Here is a 23,994-nt window from a genome sequence, read left to right as displayed (position 1 = left end):
GCTTTCGAATGGGAACGGCAAACGTTTGATGACAATGCGACAAGTGAATCGAATTGTCCACCGGAAATCACTCTGGCGTGTCATACACGACATTAGTGACACTATGATTGTCGTATGATAGGAATCTCTTATCGACGAATTTAACTTGTACGCCTCGTGTGTGAGTGAGATGTGCCTTCTGGCCGATTTAGGTGTTCGTATGAACATGAATGTGGTCACTCCCACAACAAAGTTTGTCAGATAAGCTGCTATAAATGAACGCAACAGTTTCACAACCACACAGTTTTCCTTGTGCTCTATCAAAACATATGTTTTTAACATTTTTGAAGGTTTCCACGTATACACCATCAAACCCTGCATATGTCCAGGCTAATCGAAACATGTCTTGGAATTTCGGAGAGAGATGTTGATTGCGCGGCTTCGTCAACAGGAACCCTCTCTCCGCCGTGCACTGTAGTCAACTGACGTCCATCGTTGTTTCGATGTTTGTTTGTTTAGGCGTAGCGTCCTCATATTTCAGCGCGGTTATCTTGCATATGGGATCTACAGCTCACAGTCGGGTTCGAATCACTAGCAGATTTGTATCCGAGATCTTGTGTTTTCACCGGTACTCGACACTGGGATCCCGTGATTATAAGGTGATGAGCCTGCGACGTAAGTACTCCCCATTTGTTTTACACAAGTACCTCATGTTATGACTCTTGTGTTCGTTTTGGAAGATTTTACTCTTCAATTCCCTTATCGTAGCATAGTTCACACCCGTTTACTTATTCTTTTCGTTTCTGAGAGAGGTCTACGCGGCAACTCGCCGCACTCACTATTCACTACATTTACTTGAGACCGTAATACATTCGTACCACGTGACTCATATTCTATAACCAATGTGTAGTATGACAATTGCCAAGACTTCAAAATGGCTCTGAGCATTATGGGACTTAACATCTGAGGCCATCAGTCCCTCAGAACTTAGAACTACTTAAACCTAACTAACCTAAGGACATCACACACATCCATGCCCGAGGCAGCATTCGAACCTGCGACCGTAGCGGTCGCGCAGCTCCAGACTGAAGCGCCTAGAGCCGCTCGGCCACTCCGAATTGGCAAGACTAGAAAAAGAGAATGGACATGTCAATGACCAGACAGACAGTTCATAATTTTTGTGAAAAAAAAAGAAAGAGGCACAAGGGAGATCTGAACATGGACTTTGCAGTCTAACACCATGACCACATAACCATGATGCCGTGGCGGTGCCAGTTCGCTCGATGTTACACCTTGGGTCATCTTACCATAAATCTGGGGGGGTGGGGGGGTGCGATGGAGAGCTCCCTTGTTACCTTGTTAGAATCTCCTTGAATATGTGGGATAATTGTGCATTCATTCGATGCAGCAGATGTACCTTTAATTTATATTTTCCGTGTCTGTATGAAAAATATTATCCTGCAGCTTGCAATGTTGAAAGCAGATACGATGATTAATAGTAATTACCCTCATATTCGGGCTTATTGTAACTCTTTGTATTTCTGAATGAAGTTATTTACACCTTTATTAATTGATGTTTGACCTGGGCTTTCCAACCGTGTCCCTCGTCCTTGAAACGTGTGTCTGCAGAGCGAATCGTCCAGGTGCGAAGCAGTTCTCGGTGCCTTACCCGACAGAAGGTATAAGGTATTTTGGAAGTGACTACAGGCAAATATTTTCAGGAAAATTATAACCATTTGTTCGTTTACTTGTCAGTAATTATAAATATAATATTTGATGTGATGCTAAAAAGTACCAAACAACACATAACATTAGAAATTCAATAAAAGTTCGTGCAAATACACATATCTCTTCATCATATTACCTTTCAAATGCTATATGTGTGAAATAATATGACTAGTGTTGACAAAATATATATAAAAAAAGAAAAAAAAACATGAGCGGGACTCGATCCAGCGAGTCGCCGATTGAGGAGCTTGAACTCTAACCACATGACCTCCGCCATTTCGTGTTCAGGATTGCAACGGTACATCACTGACGCGTAAAACTTCTCTTGCTATTTTCTCGAAATCGCTTAAGTAGTACGCATTACTACTTGCACATTATTTTCTCCCAACTGGCTACTAAAATTGTACAAAGTTGGAAGTAAATCCGTGATCCGAACGTCGTGGCTTTTCCTTGTAAGTCAAAAATCTCTGCGTTCCTGATATCATACCCACTCGTGTCTTTTTAAGTATGGATCAGTCTATAAGTTTCAATGTCACTGTTGGTATTGTGAAGAACGCGAAGAACACGAACAAGACGTCAATGAGACGGCATTTCGTTGGGTTATATGAAGAAAATGTTCCAATGTAGAGAACTGTCCAAACCAATTAAAAGGTGCAAACACAGATTATGGAATGAAGTTATAAACAAATTCAAGAAGTTTAAAGGGATATTATTTAGCAGCAGCGGAAATACTGGCGCGACGACTGTTTCGCGCGCGAATAGTGCTGCCGAGGTATCTTCTAACGTACCCGATAGGAGGGGACCCGCGCTCACCTTAGGATGACTGGCAGGTTGTAACGCATTCATGATCCTCGAGGCAGACGATATGTGTGTCGACAGACCATCTGGCCTCCCCTACACGTTCAGCAGGGTCTGAGACGTAGAGGAGACCCTGCTTGCGGCTATCAATGGTGCAGGGTGCTGGGTGCACTCATCTTCAAGTTTTGGCTCATATTGACGTCAATGACGCCTGTTACTTGGGTTCTGAGGTCACTGTCGAATCCCACTGGTGGTTTGCGCAAGTAGTGAAGATATTTGATTTTGTTGCTGGGTCCAAGCAGAGCTTACAATTTACAATACCGTAACCACGACTGATCGGGATCCTTCGATTTGGAGGCAAGTGAAGGGTCTCTGTTGAGAGGCTCCATCCAGGCTGCAACGATCTTGGTTGATTTATGGACCAGATTTATTAGGAGGAGACTTGTAGCATTCGCTTGGATAGGACAGGGGTGAACTAAACAGGCTACTCGGGTCGCAGAGTACATGTAAAGTTCACACTTATTTACTCTACGCGATAGTCTGGGGTCCTGTAGTGAATACTCGCCAGTGAATGAGCAGAGAGCAAAATCTGATCGCGTGCAAAGTAGAGACACTTGGAATGCAAAGGTTTTAACAGTAGATTGCAGAAGTGTTTGTAGCGAAGGCCCTGACGTCTCGCTCAAATTGTACTCGATACCGAGATCTGGATATAAACCGAAGTGCAAGCGGCGTTCAATAAGTAATGTAACCCCTTTTTTTCTCTTGGCCGATATTGGTTGAAAACTACGGAATTTGTTGTGGGACATCATGGAATGGTCCCGCTCCTGCTCTTTCAGTTCCATGAAGCCTTCAAAATGGTGTCTGTAACGGAAGTGCATTCCAAGCAGGGAGGTATCAGTGAATTCCTTTTGGCAAGAAACCAGAACTTCGCAGATATTCATAGGTTCGTGCAGAATGTCTACGGAGAGGAGGAGGAGATTAGCGTTTAACGTCCCGTCGACAACGAGGTCATTAGAGACGGAGCACAAGCTCGGATTAGGGAAGGATGGGGAAGGAAATCGGTCGTGCCCTTTCAAAGGAACCATCCCGGCATTTGCCTGAAGTGATCTAGGGAAATCACGGAAAACCTAAATCAGGATGGCCGGACGCGGGATTGAACCGTCGTCCTCCCGAATGCGAGTCCAGTGTGCTAACCACTGCGCGACCTCGCTCGGTCTGTCTACGGAGACCTGGCGCTGAACAAAAGTACGTTGAGTCGTTGGGCGAGGCGTCTGTCATTATCGCAAGGTCGCGCAAACCTGTTCGATCAGCTGGCCGCGGTGGTCTCGCGGTTCTAGGCGCGCAGTCCGGAACCACGCGACTGCTACGGTCGCAGGTTCGAATCCTGCCTCGGGCATGGATGTGTGTGATGTCCTTAGGTTAGTTAGGTTTAAGTAGTTCTAAGTTCTAGGGAACTGATGACCGCAGCTGTTAAGTCCCATAGTGCTCAGAGCCATTTGAACCATTTTTTGTTCGATCTCCCGCGTGCTGGCTTGCTGCACACAGCTGTGACTCGTGCAATGCTCGAGCGTGCGGACACACTCGTTCGACGTGATCGACGAATCACACTCCAGTACCTCGCTGCTGAACAGTACGTCTCTGTTGGGGTACTCAAAGGTGTGTGCCTGTTGGGTTCCTCGCCATCTAACAGAAGAACACAAAGAGCAACAAAGGACCATCTGTGCGGAATTGCTTGAGCGTTACGAAGCTGATTGTGACAATTTTTTTGTCGAACATCGTCAGAAGTGATGTTACTCGGATTCACCACTTCGAATTGGAAACAAAAAAGCGATCCATGGAGTTGCGACACACCACGTCTCCTCCGAGGAAAAGGTTCATAGCCGCACGCTGAGCTGGTAAAATCATGGCGACGGTCTTCTGGGAATGTGAAGGGGTTATTCTGTTGGATTTCCTCGACCGTGGTGCAACGATCAGCTGTGAAGTTTATTGTGCTATCCTCAGAAAAGTGAAGAAATGACTTCAGCGTGTTAGTCGCCACAAACATGTAAACAAGCTTCTCCTTCCCCAAGCCAACGCGAGGCCACACACAAGTTCGTGCACTCGAAAGGGTCTGACAAAATTTCATTGGAGTATTCTTCCTCTTCGGCCCTACAGCTCAGGTCTCGCACTTTCTGACCTCCGTCTCTTCGATCCTAAGAAGGATGCACTGCGCAGGAAGCAGTGCGTGGATAATGGGGGAGGGGGGGTTATTAATGCAGCAAGAGTTGGCTCCGACGTGGACCACTGGAGCGGCATTTTGCAGGCATACAGGCTCTCCCAGTAAGGTGGTATAAGGCCGTCGCATTAAACAGAGTTTATATTGAAAAAATAAGTGTTTGTAGCCGATAGGGTGGGGAATAATATGGTGTATTGGACTCCTGAATAGATCACTCTGCTTTCAGAAAAAAAATGTGTTGCATTACTTATTGAACACCCCTGGTAGAAAGCTACGATACATTTAACGAGGCATGGAAGTTGTATCCAAAAGATGGGTTAAACATCGTAGAAGGGGTGTTCTTTGCAATAAACAAAATATTATGTCTACCAAGGTCGAAACCAATCTGGACCCGAGAAACCAACTTACACGTTGGTGAACTCAAATTTATTGTCGTATTTTTTTTAACGTTCATTCGACGAAAGAAAGTCTGCACTCGATACCGTGGTAGTGCCGTGATCATTCACTATTACTTGGAGGCGATCTACCGAGTGTAGATGAGGAACTATACGGATTTGTTGCATGTGGTACAGACTGACAGTCTTGCCAAGAACTTCAGAACACTTCCTCCAAAACCTGTCTTGACTTACTACTGCGACATATTATAGAAATATTTTAGACATCGTAGCCACAAAGAGGCGTGACCTTATCAAGTTTCAGCATAGAGACAGGGATTAGCGATCGCGATACAGCACAACTACAGTGGGTTGCCAAGATTTATAAATGCATCAAGGAAGCTAAGTTTAAACTGATTGTAAATCACACTCTGGAGAAGTGTGTGCCTAGTAAATGGATTAAGGATGGAAAATACCCACTGTGCTTTAGTAATAAAATTCTAAAACTTCTGAGAAAACTGATTTGTATCCCCTCGGTTAAAAGGAAGAAAAACAAAAATAAAAAATAAAAAATAAAAAACACAGAAAAGTCAACAGGCAAAAGTTAGGAGAAATTCGTGCGTCTATAAAAATATATATGCACGAAGTATACTACAACTTTGACCGTCATACGTTAGCAAAATTTCTTGGCGAGAATCCTAGAAGATTTCGGCCCTATGTAAAATTATTAAACTGGCTGAAGACTTCAATTCAACCAATCGTAGACCAGTCTGGTGTTGCAATAGAAGACAGGAAAAGGAAAACCGGAGTTTTAAATTTAGCGTTTAAGAAATCAGTCACGCAGGAGGATCGTGCAGACGCATTATCGTTTGACCGCCGCACTAACTCCCTTGAGGGGGACATAGAAATAGGCATCCTAGCGAAGAAAGCAACTGAAAGAATGAAATACATAAAAGGGTCCAGGTCAAGATGGAATTCGAACTCGATTTTGCAGAAAGCACTCTTCGACATTGAGTAGCTCGAAGACTTTAGGTACTAGAACTCAGTACACTATCCGGAACGCAAGTGTTTAGTAGAGACAAGGGTATCGTTCGAAGAGCCCTAGGGAAGTGTGACAGGACCGCTACTGTTGTCTACATACGGTACATAAGCTGCCTGATGGATAGTGTGAGCAGCAGTCTGCGACTGTTTGCTGATGACAGAACAGTGTCGTCTTTAAATGACTGTGGCAGGATGCAGGATGACTTCGGGAGAATTTCTATGTGGTGTGGTGAATGACAGCTTGCTCTAAATGTGGATAAATTTAAATTTAGCCAGACGAGTAGAAAACAAGCCTATAACGTTTGAATACAGTATCAGTGGTGTGTTGCTTGACACAGTTACGCCGACTAAATGTCTAGGCGTAATTCGTAGCAAAGCGACATAAAATGGAACAAGTACATAAGGTCGCTTGTAAGGAAGGAGAATGGTCGACATAGGTTTATTGGGGGAATCCAGGAAAGTGCAGATCCTCTCTACAGGAGACTACATAAAGAACACTTGTTCGACCCAATTTTGATTACTCTTTGATTGTTTGGGATCCCCACCAGGTAGGATTAAAGGAAGATATCGAGACAATTCAGAGGCTTCCTGCTAGATTTGTTACCGATAGGTCCGAACAACGTGATGCTATTACGGAAATGCTAAGTGAGCTCAAATGGAAACCCCCGGAGGGAGAAGATGTTATTTTGATGGAACACTATCGAGGAAGTTTAGAAAACAGGTATTTGAAGAGGACTGCAGAACGTTCCTACTCTCTTCATCAAACATCTCCTTAAGGGCCGCGGAGACAAGATAGAAGACATCAGGGCTTGTCCGGAAGCATAGAAAGAGTTGTTTTTCCTGCTCCATTTGTAAGGGGAACAGGAAGGTGAATGACTAGCTGTAGTACAAAGCGCCTTTCACCGTGAACTGTATGGTGTACTGTGGAGTCCGTATGCACATGTAGATTTTTTAAAATTTGAACACAACAAACAAAATTTTCCATGGTTTAAAAGTGACGAACATAATGAAGGAAGCTGAAAAAAGTAAAACGTATTTCGGAATATAGACTAGGAGACAGATTGAAAATTACCAAAGGACGTCTATTCTACCTGACGAGGATGAAAGACAGAACACTAACCCGGACTGGGCGAGGATGAGAGAATGGATCAATCGTGGTCGTTTCGAAGGAACAGTCCTACCTGGCTTGAATTAGAAAAACTGAGGAAAACTCGGATTATGACGTAAGTTTGGATAGCTGGACGGCGATCTGAACACAGAGTACAATGTCTTGACTATTGTGCCACTCTCTTTAATAATAATTTATTCACTCATGTATCTCATCTGCAACTTCTCTACTTATTTTTAGTAGCCGGCATTATTCTAACCGGTTGTGATAATACAGTCATCAATATATTGTTCAAGGCGTGGTACTAAATGCTTCGGGAGTCTGGAAAAGGTCGTATTTATTGATGTAATTACTGCATTTTCATATTTTCGTAGCGCGAAGACTGTTCCATAAAAGCCGGCCGGTGTGGCCAAGCGGTTCTAGGCGCTTCAGTCTGGAACCGCGCGACCGCTACGGTTGCAGGTTCGAATCCTGCCTCGGGCATAGATGTGTGTGATGTCCTTAGGTTGGTTAGGTTTAAGTAGTTCTAAGTTCTAGGGGACTGATGACCTCAGATGTTAAGTCCCATAGTGCTCAGAGCCATTTGAACCATTTGTTCCATAAAATTTCGGGCGTGCAGCCCTAATATTTTATGGAGCTATGTAGTTACTGTTCATAGATTATGTCTAGTCAACGTCACATCAGCGTGCACTGTTTATTTAGCTGTTGTGTTTCTGTGTTCTCGTCCAGGGTATGCGGTGGCATCTGGCAGATTCATGTGCGGCTCCTCCATTGTCTACGCTGTGGGAGCTCCACGAGCAGCCATGTATAGGGGACAGGTAAAAAACACCAACTTGCTCTACATCTTCTGCAGTACTTCCGAATAACCGTATACAAGATGTTTCAAAACTAATAATCCCCGTTCACAAGCCTATAATTTTTGCATGAATGGAGATAGAAATTTGAGATGAATTTCAACGTATGCATAGGACTACGATGTTTTTATTATCGAAAGAACCATTCTATTTTGCAACGGTGTATCGTATAGTGTCACTCAGAGCGCTTTCCAAGATTTTCATGAAGTCCCCTGACCAGCACGAGCGGTAGACTTGTCCACTATTCAGCGTGAGTTGGTTATGGTGGGGCAGTGTCTCTTGCAGTACATCACTTGAGCAGTTGACGGAACAGGTGGAATTAGTTCGGAGGATCCTGCCCCAAGGCGATATCGGATTCCTGCATGTCCGTTGCTTTTCGTGAATGCAGATTCCTAATTTTATCATCGATGACAATGTGTCCGTCGATGTGTGACCCTGTGGCTATTCTCTCTTCATTGGTGAACGTTATGACAATCTTCCTTGATGAAATACGATAACAAGCGAGAAGCTGAGAGTGGTAAATACCAGGCCATAAAAAGATAAAACATCATCCCGAAAAGACTTCATTGAAAAAAATATTTTATTTCCTTTTTGGCCTTTAACACATGAACTTCAAAAATTCCAGAGAAGCAAAAATTCAGTAATTCAAGATTGAGATGATTTCAACAGATGTTTGAAAACGCTTAAGGGATGGACCCTCTAACAAAATAATTTCAAATGGCGTAGTATAAAATTCAGGGCTTACTAGAAAACACCAGAAAGGTGTCCGTTAACAAATATTTAAAAAAATCAGACATGTCACTAATCACCACATGAACTGAGATCTGTCAAGTCCAGCAAACCCAACAACCAATCGGCACTCATGACATATAAATCTTATCATGATCGATTCCATGGGAAAGATTGTGCTCCACGACCGTGATGTAATCCAGGACAGAAAGAAGGTCACCATAGGTCGTAATATCATCTGTCTTTTTTGTTGCATTGCACATCTAGATTTCAACTGAGAGTGCAGCTATCCTCGGTGCCATAAACGCAAATAATGCAAGAATCGGACATAGAAACAGCACACTGGTCGAACGCCACGTCACAGTTCTACACAATTACAATTCTAAAATTACACTCCGTTATAACTAATCATATACTTAATTATATACAGGTCTACATGCCTAGTTAAACGATATGCAATTGTCGAATTGTAATTCTGTAGAAATTTAAACGAACGCAAAATCTCCAAGATTGGCGATCTTTTACATGAGCTCGAGATTTATCGCAGTCTTCAATGCGAGATGCCTATAACAGTTTCCACAAAAAAACTTTGTCTCGAAACCTGGCAGAAAATACAAAGAGATTCTGGTCGTATGTAAAATATGCTAGCGGCAAGACACAATCAATCCTCTCTCTGCGCGATAGCAATGGAAATACTATCGATGACAGCGCTGCTAAACCAGAGTTACGAAACACAGCCTACCGAAATTTCTTCACCAATGAAGACGAAGTAAATAATCCCGAATTCTAATCAAAACCTGCTGCCAACATGAGTAACCTAGAAGTAGATATCCTCGGAGTAGTGAAGCAACTTACATCAATGAAAGCAAGTCTTCTGGTCCAGATCGTATACCAATTAGATTCCTTTCAGAGTATGTTGATGCAATATCTCCATACTTAAAAATCATATGCAACCGCTCGCTTGACGAAAGATTCGTACCAAATGACTGGAAAGTTACACAAGTCACACCAATATTCAAGAACCAATATTCAAGAAATGTAGTTGGAGTAATCCACTAAATTACAGGCCTACAACGCTAACGTCGATATGCAGCTGGATTTTGGAACATATATTGTGTTCGAACATTAGGAATTACCTCGAAGACAACGGTCTAGTGACACACGGTCAACACGGATTTAGAAATCAACATTCTTGTGAAACACACGAAGCATTGAGTGCTATTGACAAAGGATTTCAAGTTGGTTCCGTATTTCTAGATTTCCAGGTTGCTTTAGACACTGTACCACACAAGCGGCTTGTAGTCAAATTGCGTGCTTGTGGAATATCGTCTCAGTTACGTAATAGGATTCGCTATTTCCTGTGAGAAAGGTCAAGTTCGTAGTCATTGACGGGAAGTCATCAGGTGAAACAGAAGTGATTTCTGTAGTTCCCCTAGGTAGTGCCATAAGCCCTCTGGTCTCCCTTATCTATATAACCGATTTAGGAGACAATCTGAGCAACCGTCTTAGGTTGTTTGCAGAAGATGCTGTCGTTTATCGTCTAGTAAAGTCATAGGAAGATCAAAACACATCGCAAAACGATTTACAAAAAATATCCGTATGATGCGAAAATTGCAAATGACCCTAAATAATGAAAAGTTTGTGAGTTCATCCACAGGAGTGCTGAAAGGAATCCGTTAAACTTCGCTTACATGATAAGTAAATCAAATCCAAAGGCCGTAAATTCAGCTAAATACCTAGGAATTACGATTGTGAACAACTTTAATTGGAAGGAACTCACAGAAAACGTTGGGGGAAAGGCAAATCAAAGACTGCGTTTTATTGGCAGAACACTTAAAAAATGTAACAAATCTACTAAAGAGACTGCCTACACTACGCTTGTGCGTCCTCTTTGGAATAGTACTGCGCGGTGAGGAATCCTTACGAGATAGGATTAACGGAGTACACCGAGAAAGTTGAAAGAAGAGTAGTACGGTTTATATTATCGCGAAATGGGGAGAGAACGTCACTGGCATAATACTGGATTTGGGGTGGACATCATTAAAACAAAGGCGTTTTTCGTTGCGACGGAATCTTCTCTCGAAATTTCATCACCAACTTTTTCCTCCGAATGCGATGACATTTTGTTGACACCTACATACGTAGGCAGAAACTACCATCATAATAAAATAAGGAAAGTCAGAGTTCGCACGAAAAGACATAGGTGTCTGTTTTCTATTTTATTTTATTTTATTTTTTTCGTGCGCTGTCCGAGATTGAAATAATATAGAATTATTTTGAACCCTCTGCCAGGCACTTAAGTGTGATTTGCAGAGTATCCATGTAGATGTAGAACTGTAACATGGCGTTTGATTAATGTGCTGTTTCTATGTCTGATTCTTGCATTATTTGCATTTATAGCACTGACAATAGCTGCACTGTCGGTGAAATCTAGGTCTACAATGCAATATAAAAGACAGATGACGTTACGACCGATGCTGACCTTCGTTCTGTCCTGGGTACAGATCTCAGGTAAATCTGAAGAAGACATATTAAACTCTTTAGGTAAAATATAAATGTCTCTGGCTGGATTCACAAAAGAATATATAAATGAAGTTTAAACAACAACTCCCATATGCTTCACGTGAAATGACAAACAGTCAAATTAACAAGAAGTACAAAATTAAATAACTACACAGGCAGCACAAATATTGATAAATTAAAAGCACCGAACAAGCACTAAACAAGAATAACTGTACCATGAAAGGAAGGTACCCTTACCAGAGTAAGTTAGCTACCGGTAAAGTATAAAATCAGATTAAGCCAACCATAAAACACATAATACAAGGATCACTGTGGATAGTCAAAAAATTGGCACAGTCTGCACACTACTGAGCTCATCAAGCAAGTAGAAGAGGCACCAATAACTACGACCAGTGATTCAACCTTGTCCATGGATTCTGTAGCCATAAATAGCAGATTGAGTTCCAGGGCCGTCGTTCAATAAATTCGAGCGACATGCTTCTCGGGCTCGTAAGTTGATGGAATACCAATACTCAATCGCTCGAGATAACATTCAGTCCCTTTAATTGCTCATAGCGTCCATGTCTCACATGGCTTTCAGCACTTGCCCTGGTCTCGGTATCTTCCAGCTATCGGTGGTAAACGACTGAGGGTGAGCCGATGCTGGCCGCCGTTAAGTTTGTGCAACAGAGCACGCTGATGCTCCATGATGAGTAGCGAAGCAGCTACGGGCAAAGAGGTCATATCGTGCTGTCGGTTACATTTCGAAGCAGCGCACGCGTCGTTTGAAGTGATATGTTAATTATCGTTAACAGTAATATAGTTTGCCTCTTAAAAGCACGCTATGCTCCTTTCCCATATTTGTGCCTATATTTAACATTAAGAGGATATTTTAGGTAGTCGACTTTATATTGTGAATTGCTTGGAAATTTCTTCCTTAACAACAATGCTGCCGTTTTTGGAATTTTGTGTTTATATCTGGAAATGAATATATGCAAACTCAACTGACAAACGAAAAGTTGCACAAAGGGCGGGATTTGAACCAGGGTCTCCTGCTCGCTAGACAGGTGCGCTAACCACTACGCCACCCCGGCGCAATGGATTTGCACAGTTTCACAGACTACACCCAACACGCATCTCTTCTCAATTCAAACTACCATTCACATCTCAGCCCACTTGGTATTTCCCCTCAACTCGAACGGCATTACAGAGGCTCTCCAACTGTATTGAAATAGCACAGTGGAACGAAATGGTGGATTATTCCTGGTACACAGGCACTGATGCTTTCATCAAATCTATGGAGCCCCGTATTTTCATTTGATTTACGTATTTATGCCTGGGTTTCAGGCAGGATCTCCCGTTTTGTTCGGTATTATCCCAATACAGCTGGAGAGCCATTGCAATACTGTTCCAGTTTAGGGGAATACCAAGTGGGCATAGTGGTTACCACATCTCCCTAGAGATCAGGAGACCCAGGTTCACATCCTGGCCTTGGTACAAATTTCTATTCGTCGCTCAATCTGCGTGTATCCATCATAGATGTTTGAGACTTGAAAAGGTCTCTGGAACCATATAGTTTCTCATGTGTATCTGATCACGTTACCGCAAAACCTTCATCTAATATCTCAAGAACAGATATCAGTGTGTGAAGTTAGTCTTTAAGATTGGGCATCAGTCTAGTAAAATTGTGTTTATAACACATACGACCTACAATGGAACTGGGTGTAATCTCTTTATCTATGGTTCAAAGCTTAGCTTTCATCTTCAGAACTTCGTTATTACTTTTTATAACGAGCATCCCATCAACGCAAAAAGGGTTTTTAAGGTTTCGTAATTTGGTTCTCAAGATGTCTCTTGTCTTTTCAGTTGAGAATTGTAAAGCACAATTTTTAGCCTTAAGTGTTGGTTGTTTAAGCGAGTTTTGAACGTTCACCACAACTCACATTTCACCAAAAACAAAAGATTTCATTCTGTGAGCCATGTATTGCTTCTATTCTTGTTGGCTGCAAAATTACTAAAAGAAGTTACACATCTACAATTAGATGCTCAAAAACTAAATCGGTGTCATCTTCAACACCAGCAACACTGCTGGTAAGAAACCAGAAACATCAAACATCACGAAATCTTTGAAACTTCAACATTTCGCTGTGAGATTTCCACTGTTCAACAATTATTCAAATGGCTCTGAGCACTATGGGACTTAACATCTCAGGTCATCAGTCCCCTAGACCTCAGAACTACTTAAATCTAAGGACATCACACACATCAATGCCCGAGGCAGGATTCGAACCTGCGACCGTAGCGGTCGCGCGGTTCCAGACTGAAGCGCCTAGAACCGCTCGGTCTCAGCGGACGGCTTCAACAGTTATTACTCCCATGATATGGACGATGGGTTATGTTTAAGATTCAGAAGTAAGCAAGTAAGTAGCTATTGGGAGCTGGAGACTGCACACAGCGACGACTAATCACAGCACCAGAATGGCAGGAGTCGCTGCACTCAGTTTTAATTTTCGTTCTTACCGGCTACAGCCTATTCATTGATTGCTCTGAACAAAGCAGCATTTTACCTGAAGTCGTTTAACAAAGGCTAATCTCACTGGGTTTGCAATGTATTGTTAGCTGATAGACGCGAGAACAATACCGCACATCTCGCGCGTTCCCGATGAAAGCCAACACGAACAATGCGACATGTTCCGGGCGCAGAACCAGCGCAGAAAACGCTCGGGAGAAAAACGTGCCTATGGACGAGCATCCGTGCTGTGATGATTCGGAGAAACCCGACAAAATTAAAATACAGCAGATCCTCGTCCATGAGGTCCTCATTAATTCGGATTCCAGTTCATCCGGTTTGTACTTCTTTTGCTTTTAGTACAGTAACTACATAGTATTTGATATTACGGAAGTAACAGTGGCGACAATTGACGACGACAACTATTAAATTTAAATTTTGCCGATCACCATAGACTTGTATTGCCAGGTGATCGGTTTTTTATCGAAGTGTTCGGTATCTCAGCCACGGTTCGGTGTCCGTTTGATATTTTTAGAATTCTATTCGTATCACTCATTGCCTACCAAAGAGCCGAAGATTATCGTAAACAGTAGTTTGACTACGAAAACTCTTCTTTAAAGATTTTCAATTACGTGGATTTAGGAGAAGTAGCTCCTACATACGAAAAAAATGTACAAGCATCAAAGGTGGTGCGTATTCAAGACGACACTGATAACGGTAGCTTACACGAAGAGATCGGTATACTACGTACAACTCTGGAACAGTTGCGAAGTCAAGCTTCTACGTCCACAAACACGAATTCGTGGAAAACGGGTCTAGGTAGAGAAGAAACACCTAGCATAAAAGGTTATCATAAAGACAATGGCGGCTCCAGACAGAAAAGCCTAACTGAAAGTCACATGAATCATTTATGGTGTGATGGATGCTAGAAACGAACTGAGTGTTGATATGGTAAAAGCACAATTATGTATTCATTGTAATTTCACGTTTACAACATGCAACGACTTTTACCAAAAATTCAACGTAACAAAAATTTGTTGAAAGCTGTAACTAGCAATAACAAGTATAATTTTTAACTTTTACCAAGTGATCATAGTATGAAGGCTTTCACGACCGGATGACATATCTTCTGGTAAACCTTGCGGGATGTAATGTAAGGTCGTGGTCCATGAAACTCTTCAGCTCCTAACGTTTCGTCCAGTGCCGACTCACCGGAGGAGAAACACCCCTCTGAAGATGTCCAGCGAAGCACTGGACGAAACGTTAGGAGCTGAAGAGTTTCATGAACCACGACCTTACATCCCGCAAGGTTTTCCAGAAGATATTTTACCAAGTGTTTCACTGTGTTCAGCCGTAGCCCTCAGTTCAGCAAATCCTTTCGCCAGGCCACGTTCGGTAATTTTGTCAATTTAGTCTGGCAACCCTACCGTACACAGCTCCCGGCACGGAGACAGTTTACAAGTTGGCACTGAGTTGTAATGTTCTGGGTCGCGTGCTTTTGTTGAGAGTATAAATGGGACATCAAAGAGATGGAAGGTGTTTGTCCACAGACAATAAATTGCATTTTATTATTTAATCGTATGGTGATTTTATACAATATACAGTTGATATATGGCTAATGATTTTATACAATATACATATGATATTAGACAAGATTTTTCAACCAGTTAATTAAGCTGGGTGTGAGAGTGAACAAGTCATTGGGAATTCCAGGGTATGAATGAAGTGGATAGCGTTGGACTAAATGTTCATTTGTCTGCTCTTCTTGATTACATTCACACGTTGGTGAACTGATCCAGCCCCATTTGTAACTGAAGTACCTACAACAACTATGTCCAGTCCTTAACCTGGTGATGCGGCATCAAGGTGATGGGTTCTTGTTCCCAATGTTTTTGTTAACCATTCATGCTTCCAGTTTTCATTTAGATCAAACCCATCCGCGATGAGTTGTCCTGCAGTAACACTTGCTGGCCTTCTTGATCGTAATCGTTACTGTGGCGGATGACAGAATTCCTGGTGAAGTGGTAGAGAGGGTGATGCAGAGATTTTCTCGGCCTCCCTCAGTAGAGCTTGTTTCCGCATTAAGTGAGGTGAAAGGATGTGACTCAGGACAGGTAACCAGTGGCATGGGGTTGATTTGATGGAACCAGTAACGCAGCGCATGGTGTCGTTAAGTTTTGTGTCTACCTTCTTCACATGTACACTTTCCAACCAGACAGGTGCACAGCACTCGGCAGCAGAGTACACAAGACTGATGCCAGTTAAACGCAGACAGTCAGCAGAGGTTCCCCAGGTGGTACCACTGAGTTTATGTAATATGTTGTTCCTTGCAGCAACTTTGTGAGAAAGCTTGGAGATGTGCTCTTTGTAGCTCAGGGTTCTATCTAGAGCGATTTCGAGATATTTTGGGAAAGGATTATACCTCAACGTTTGTCCATTGAGTTTGTAGTTCGCAGCACGATTCGCTAGATGGAAACAAGAGACTTCAGTTTTTGATGTGCTTGGGATCACCGTCCAGGTGTTAAAGAAAGTTGACATCTTCTCCAGATTCTCCGCAAGAATTCGTTCACCATCTTCGAAATTACTGCACTGTGCTACTAGTGTGATGTCCTCAGCATAAATGAATTTAGTTGACACTGTGGTTGGTAAATCACTAATGTATAAATTGAATAGTGATGGGGCTAAAACAGATCCCTGTGGTAGACCACTACTTAGTTTCCGTACGGGACAGACTTTTCGAAAAACTTTGTTGCTGAATTTGATGTTGGAACTTCAATGGTGTAAGCCTGAAAGAACAGCCGGAAAGAAATTGATGAGTTTGGTTTCAAAATGATGAATCCTGACGAAATTACTGCGGTTTGTTTCACTGCAGGCGATAAAGATAGTGATGATGGTCTATCTGATGAAGGTGTTGCTTAATCTGAATACTTAATGACACAGAGGCAACAACACAACTAGACAAAATAATTGGAACCGGAGTGAAATTTTCGCTCTGCAGTGAGCTGTTTGTTGCTATGAAACTTCCCAGCAGATTAAAACTGTATGTCGTACCGAGACTCGTACTCAAGCCCTTCGCCTTTCATAGACAAGTTCTCTACCGACTGAGCTACCCAAGTACGACTCAACCAGCTGTCCTCATAACTTATTCCATCTTCCAGGAGTCCTAGTTCTGTAGGAGAGCTACTGTGAAGTTTGAAGGCTAGGAGACAAGGTACTGGCGGGTGAGGGCAGGTCCTGAGCCGTGATTTGGTAGCTCAATTAGTAGAGCACTTGCACGCGAAAAGCAGCGATCTCTAGTTGGAGTCTCGGCCAGCCAGGAAGTTTCAGATCAGCCCATACTCCACTGCAGAGAGAAAATTTCATCCTGGAAACGTCCCCCAAGCTGTGGCTAAGCGATGTCTCCGCATCATCCTTTCTTCCAGGAGCGTTAGTTCTGCAAGTTTGGCTGGAGAGCTTCTGTGACGTGGGTAAATACTGGGTAGGCCTACACCTGTTCATACATCAGCTCTCTGAACTTCATTTGTGTTACATTATTGGTTTTTTTCCTGGTGACTGAACAGACAAATCATCTGTCACTGGGGAGCAGCATTCGTCCGTGAGCTCCTGTTAAACACCGTTGCCTTCTTGAGCTGCTGGAAATCTGACTCTTTCAGTGGTTTCTGATGGAGGAAAGTCTTCTGTTGAGAAGAACTGCGGACTGAACGGGAATATTCCCGTTCACTCGAAGGACATCTCAGCTGTTTGGATTGGGGGTACTGTAGAATATGCAGCTCGAAACAAAGCAATCGCGTCTGACTGACTAATGGGCCATCCTGAATCAGTAACCATTAGAAACGGAGAAGGAGGGCGGGGGGGGGGGGGCTTTAACCGATGCGCTACACAGTTCAAAATAATACCAGAAATGGCAGTTTCTGTTCGGTTCCGCTGTTTCTCGTGACGTGGTTTGTTCCTCACATAACGGTGATTCTTTTGGCATTTTCTAATGCATATCTAAACAGTGCTTACCGCTTACGATATATAACTTAAGGATTACATAATTTGAAACAAAAGCTTCTATTTACCTGCTACATCCAATAAATCTGGCGGAGATCTTCAAGATTACATGTGATGACGTCAGTATACACTGGTTTCCAAAATTAAAGCAACAAACTGTTATTTCCCCGTGCTGCATCTAGTCATGCAAACTGTCAATAGATGTCCGTACGACCGCGTTCTGCACGGAGGATGACATTCCGGTCAAGGACAATCACAGCACCGATGACATCAGGGCACCTTTCAAACGGGGTACTGTTTGCGTGTAGTCCCACATCCACAGTCGCTGTGTACACAGCAACAGACGGTGCAGTATGGCACAGAGAAGACGCCTACCAGGCTCCCTGCGATGGATTGCGAAAGGAAGAATGGAAGCAGGACAGTCGCAAATTGATGTGACCAGATACCTTAATGTGAATCATTCTGTTGTTTCTCTCGTCATGAAATTGCATGGGCGAATTGGGGAGGTTTAATTGCTGTGAGGTATCGTGACGAGATCTTGGGACCTCATGTGTCGTTACTGCGAGGTGCAGTAGACCCAGGCTTCGTATTAATGGTCGATAATGCTCGATCTTATAGAGCATGGGTGGCTGACATTTTCTTGGTTCAAAATGGTTCATATGGCTCTGAGCGCTATGGGACTTAATATCTGTGGTCATGAGTCCCCTAGAACTTAGAACTACTTAAACCTAACCAACCTAAGGACATCACACACATCCATGCCCGAGGCAGGATTCGAACCTGCGGCCGTAGCTGTCGCGCGGTTCCAGACTGAAGCGCCTAGAACCGCTCGCCACTGCGGCCGGCCATTTTCTTGGAAACGAAAGATATTGCACGTATGGCATGATCTGCTCGCTCTTCGAATTTGCATCCCATAGAGCACATCTTGGGCGTACTTGGGAGACGGGTTGTGCCACGTCCCCATCCACCAATCACTCTCCAAGACTTGCGAGCAGCTCTGTGGGAAGAATGCGCGTTATTGGCACAACATGAGATCGATGACATCATTCACAGCATGTCCTGTCGTTGTCAGGCCTATACTGCTGCCAGAGGTGGTCAAATCACACTAACAAGGGAACCTCCCCATCGCACCCCCCTCAGATTTAGTTATAAGTTGGCACAGTGGATAGGTCTTGAGAAACGGAACAGAGATCAATCGAGAAAACAGGAAGAAGTTGTGTGGAACTATGAAAAAAATTAGTAAAATACACAAACTGAGTAGTACATGCGCAAGACAGGCAACATCAAGGAGAATGTGAGTTCAGGAGCGCCGTGGTCCCGTGGTTAGCGTGAGTAGCTGCGGAACGAGAGGTCCTTGGTTCAAGTCTTCCCTCGACTGAAAATTTTACTTTCTTTATTTTCGCAAAGTTATGATCTGTCTGTTCGTTCATTGACGTCTCTGTTCACTGTAATAAGTTTAGTGTCTGTGTTTTACGACCGCACCGCAAAACCGTGCGATTAGTAGACGAAAGGACGTGCCTCTCCAATGGGAACCAAAAACATTTGATCGCAAGGTCACAGGTCAACCGATTCCTTCACAGGAAAACACATCTGATATATTCTATGCGACACTGGTGACGGCATGTGCGTCACATGACAGGAATATGTTGTCGACCCACCTAACTTGTACACTTAGCGAGTGGGTAAAAAGATTCTTCTACCTTGCCCTATTTAGGTTTTCTTGTGGATGTGATAATCACTCCCAAAAAAGTGATGAAAACATAAGAGTTTGTCACATAAACTGAAAATAAAAGATTAAACTGTTCACTCGAGGTAAAACTTGAACCTAGAACCTCTCTTTCCGTAGCTCCTCTCGCTAACCACGGGACCACGGCGCTCCTTGACTCCTATTGTCCTTGATGTTGCCTATCTTCGCATGGACTACTCAGTTCGTATATTTTACTACTTTTTTTCGTAGTTCCACACAACTTCTTCCTGTTTTCTCGATTGATCTGTGTTCAGTTTTTCAAGGCCTATCCACTGTGCCAACTTGTAACTAAATTTGAGGGGTGCGATGGGGAGGTTCCCTTGTAAGCACATTAACCAGCTGTGTGAAAATTCGTTAAGTTGGAAAAAATGAAGAATATTTTTGTCTTCCTTTATGCATGTAGCAGTAGTTTACGTTCTTTGTTCTTTACACAGTTTTTAATTTACTATCACCTGTTTATACTGTTCTGTGGTAAAATAAAAGCAACCTTGAAAAATTTTCGTTCGTTGCTTTAATTATGGACACCAATGTAGAGAGGACCAGATATCAACAGAGATGTTAAAAGAGGGCGGAAGCAAACTACACAAAGAAATTTATAACCTTATTACAATGATCTGGAAAACTGAAACGCTGCCTGAAGATTGGAAAACTGCAACAATTTGTCCCATACACAAGAAAGGAAACGGAATGGAATGTGGAAATTACAGAGGAATCAGTTTGCTGAACATAACATACAAAATCCTGTCAATGACCATTATGGAAAAACTTAAACCTTACGCGGAAAACATTATTCAAGATTACCAGGCTGGATTTCGAACAAACCGCTCCACAACTGATAATTTGTTTGCTGTACGACAGATCTTTGAGAAATACTGGGAACTTAACAAAAACATCCACTGTCTCTTCATTGACTTCCAGCGAGCCTACGACAGCATCCACAGAAGTAGCCTCTACAACACCTGACGAAAATTTAGTGTACCCAGTAAAATCATTAGGATGATACAACTGCGCATGGATGGCTCCCAGGCAGCAGTGAAGTTCAGAGGATCCATATCCCCCACCTTTCCAATTAAAACAGGCTTACGACAGGGAGACGCTCTTTCATGAGTCCTCTTCAACCTTGCACTAGAGAAAGTGGTTCGGGAGAGTAAATTACATCTATACAATGGTCTCCGATTCGAACACAGTGAAGTAAGACAGATGATATAGTGTTGCTGAGTGAAACTGAAAGAGATGTACAGATCTCTCAGGCACAGTGCCAGCAAAATCGGGCTTTAGATTAACCAAGAGAACACTGAATATATGGAAATAGATAAAGTCATAACCCCAAATCCTTACTTTGAAATTGACCAACATTCTAAATTGAGAAAAGTTCTCCAGTTTAAATACCTTGGATCACGTTTCAAAACAGTAGAAATATCATATGGTTCAAATGGTTCTGAGCACTATGGGACTCAACTGCTGAGGTCATTAGTCCTCTAGAACTTAGAACTAGTTAAACCTAACTAACCTAATGACATCACAAACATCCATGCCCGAGGCAGGATTCGAACCTGCGACCGTAGCGGTCTCGCGGTTCCAGACTGCAGCACCTTTAACCGCACGGCCACTTCGGCCGGCAGAAATATCATAACAATGGATATAAATGAAAGAATAGCCTCAGGGTCAAGATGTCTGTACTCACTAATCAACCCACTCAAAAGTAAAGCTTTGTCAATCATCACAAAGATGAAGATATACAACACTATTATCTGCCCCATAGCACTGTACGGTTCAGAAAGCTGGATGCTTACAGAATATGAGAGAGAAAAACTGAATGTTTTTGAAACAAAAGTAATGAGAGAACTCTGGGGACCTGTGTTGGAGAATAGCGTATGGAGAATTCGAAAGAACAATGAAATTTATCAGTTAATAAAGCAACCCCCTATCACCCAGAAATTAAAAACTAGGTGACTGCAATGGGGTGAAAATGTGGCCAGAATGGGAAACAACAGAATCAACAAGAAAGCATTTGAAGGAACCCTCCAGGCAACAAGACCATTGGGCCGACCTCGTACAAGGTGGAAAGATGACATAGAGAAGGACATCGCAGCATTAGGAATTTCTGCAGGGTTGAGAGAGACTGCGAGAGATAGAAGGCGGTGGAAGCCGATCGTTGATGCAGCGGGTGGTCTACAGAGCCTGTGATCGCTGAGAAGAGAGAGAATGTAGAACCAATACTAAATGTAGTATTGCGCTGTCGGTCAGTGTTGCCAATGTAGAGAAAATGCCACTGCGAACTCTTACCAGAAGCGTACTCTTACTCGACCTTACCCTATCACCCTGAATAAGTCGTTTATAAGAGAAGGCTTTCAGTCTTTGTACTATTAGGAAAGGCTCTATTTTTCTTACTTCTTAATTTTTTGGGGAATACTTTCCACGTTTCTAGTGTCGCCATTGTACAGGAGGTGAGTACACATTGCAGGTTGCTGAGAGGGCGCTGTGTGCGGCAGGTGTGGCTGGCGGCAGAGGGCCCGCTGGACGTGGAGACGGGCGTGTCGTACTCGCGCCTGGCGGCAGGCAGCGGCGGCCGCATGGGCGACGGCTACGGCGCGGCGCTGGCGGCGGCCGACCTGGACGGCGACGGCTGCGACGACCTGCTGGTGGGCGCGCCGCGGGCCGGCCGCGCAGACGCGGGCGCCGTCTACGTCTACTTCGGTGGCCAGCAGGTGGGCCAAGCAACTGCGGCTGCGCGTGCGGGGCTGGCATCACAGTACACTGCGCGGCTATAACGGCTGTCAATTCGTAGCGACGCAGTAACGAAAAATGTTCAAATGCGTGTGAATTCCTAAGGGACCAAACTGCTGAGGTCATCGGTCCCTAGACTTTCACACTACTTACACTAACTTAACGCTAAGGACAACACTCACACCCTTGCCCGAGGGAGGATTCAAACCTCCGGCGATTAGTGAAATGGCGCTTCTAACCGCGCGGCCACTCCGCGCAGCGACGCAATAACGCACCCAAGTAAAAGGTCACCTGTCCGGGGCGCATTGTTATTACACTGAAGCGCCAAATAAACTGGTATAGGCATGCATATTCAAATACAGAGATATTTAACCAGGTAGAATATGACGCTGCGGTCGGCAACGCCTGTATAAGTCAACAAGTGAATGGCGCAGTTATTAGATCGGTTATTGCTGCTAAAATGGCAGGTTATTTAAGTGAGTTTGAACGTGGTGTTATGATCGGCGCACGGGCGATGGGACACAGCATCTCCGGTGGCGGTGAAGTAGGGATTTTCCCGTACGACCATTTCACGAGTGTACCGTGAGTATCAGGAATCCGGTAAAAGACCAAATCCCCGACATAGCTGCGGCCGGGAAAAGTTCTGCAAGAACGAGACCAATGACGAAAAAAATGGTTCAAATGGCTTTGAGCACTATGCGACTTAACTTCTGAGGTCATCAGTCGCCTAGAACTTAGAACTAATTAAACCTAACTAAGCTAAGGACATCACACACATCCATGCCAGAGGCAGGATTCGAACCTGCGACCGGAGCAGTCGCTCGGCTCCAGACTGTCGCGCCTAGAACCGCACGGCCACTCCGGCCGGCAGACCAATGACGACTTAAGAGAATCGCTCAACGTGACAGAAGTACAGCCCTTCCGCAAATTGCTGCTGATTTCAATCCTGGGCCATCAACAAGTGTCAAGGTGCGAACCATTCAACGAAACATCATTGATATGGGCTTTCGGAATCGAAGGCCCACTCGTGTACCCTTGATGACTGTACGACACAAAGCTTTACGCCTCTCCTGGACTTGTCAACAGCGACATTGGACTATTGATAACTGGAAACACGTTGCTCGGTTGGACGAGTCTCGTATCAAATTGTATCAAGGGGATGGACGTGTTCGGTTATGGAGACAACCTCATGAATCCATGGACACTGAATGTCAGCAAAGGACTGTTCGACCTGGTGGAGGCTTGTAACCTTCTGGTATACAAAAATTTCCATTACAAAATTGACTGAGAATTAAAACTGATAAATTTTGGACGTAAGCAGCGCTACGTCATGGCCCTGTGAAGTCAACCTGGATAAACTGAAAAATTCTTACTTCATAATGGTGTCGCCGGATAACGCTGTCTATATACTGCTCCTAAAAGGCACAGCTTAGTGCAATGCTGGCCTATCTACTACTACTACTGGACAACATTTGTCTGAGATTTGCATTATTAGATAAAAAATTGACTTTGCTTGTTGACACAGCTGCATAGATGGTCCTCTGATTATTAAACAACACATGACTATCTGGGAAAATTTGTAAAATATTTAAATTCATGTAAATGACTGGTAAAAATTATGTTCTGAAAAACCTATTATTGAAAACATTCCTGCTGACCATTACATAAAAAATTGAACATTACAAGTCTG

At 43.4% G+C, this 23,994-nt stretch overlaps 1 protein-coding gene across 1 annotated transcript in view; it reads left to right on the top strand.

Annotated features, from left to right (window-relative positions):
- LOC124799038 (integrin alpha-PS3-like) overlaps positions 1-23,994 on the top strand; it is a 194,492-nt gene that overhangs the window by 46,325 nt on the left and 124,173 nt on the right. The window contains exons 8-9 of the mRNA XM_047262575.1: positions 7,973-8,061; positions 22,070-22,132. Of these exons, the coding sequence (XP_047118531.1) occupies positions 7,973-8,061; positions 22,070-22,132 (152 nt within the window). The remainder of the gene's footprint in view (positions 1-7,972; positions 8,062-22,069; positions 22,133-23,994) is intronic.

Source organism: Schistocerca piceifrons, chromosome 5 (assembly GCF_021461385.2).
Source record: "Schistocerca piceifrons isolate TAMUIC-IGC-003096 chromosome 5, iqSchPice1.1, whole genome shotgun sequence".
Classification (NCBI taxonomy): domain Eukaryota; kingdom Metazoa; phylum Arthropoda; class Insecta; order Orthoptera; family Acrididae; genus Schistocerca; species Schistocerca piceifrons.
This window is presented reverse-complemented; position numbering and strand designations above follow the sequence as displayed.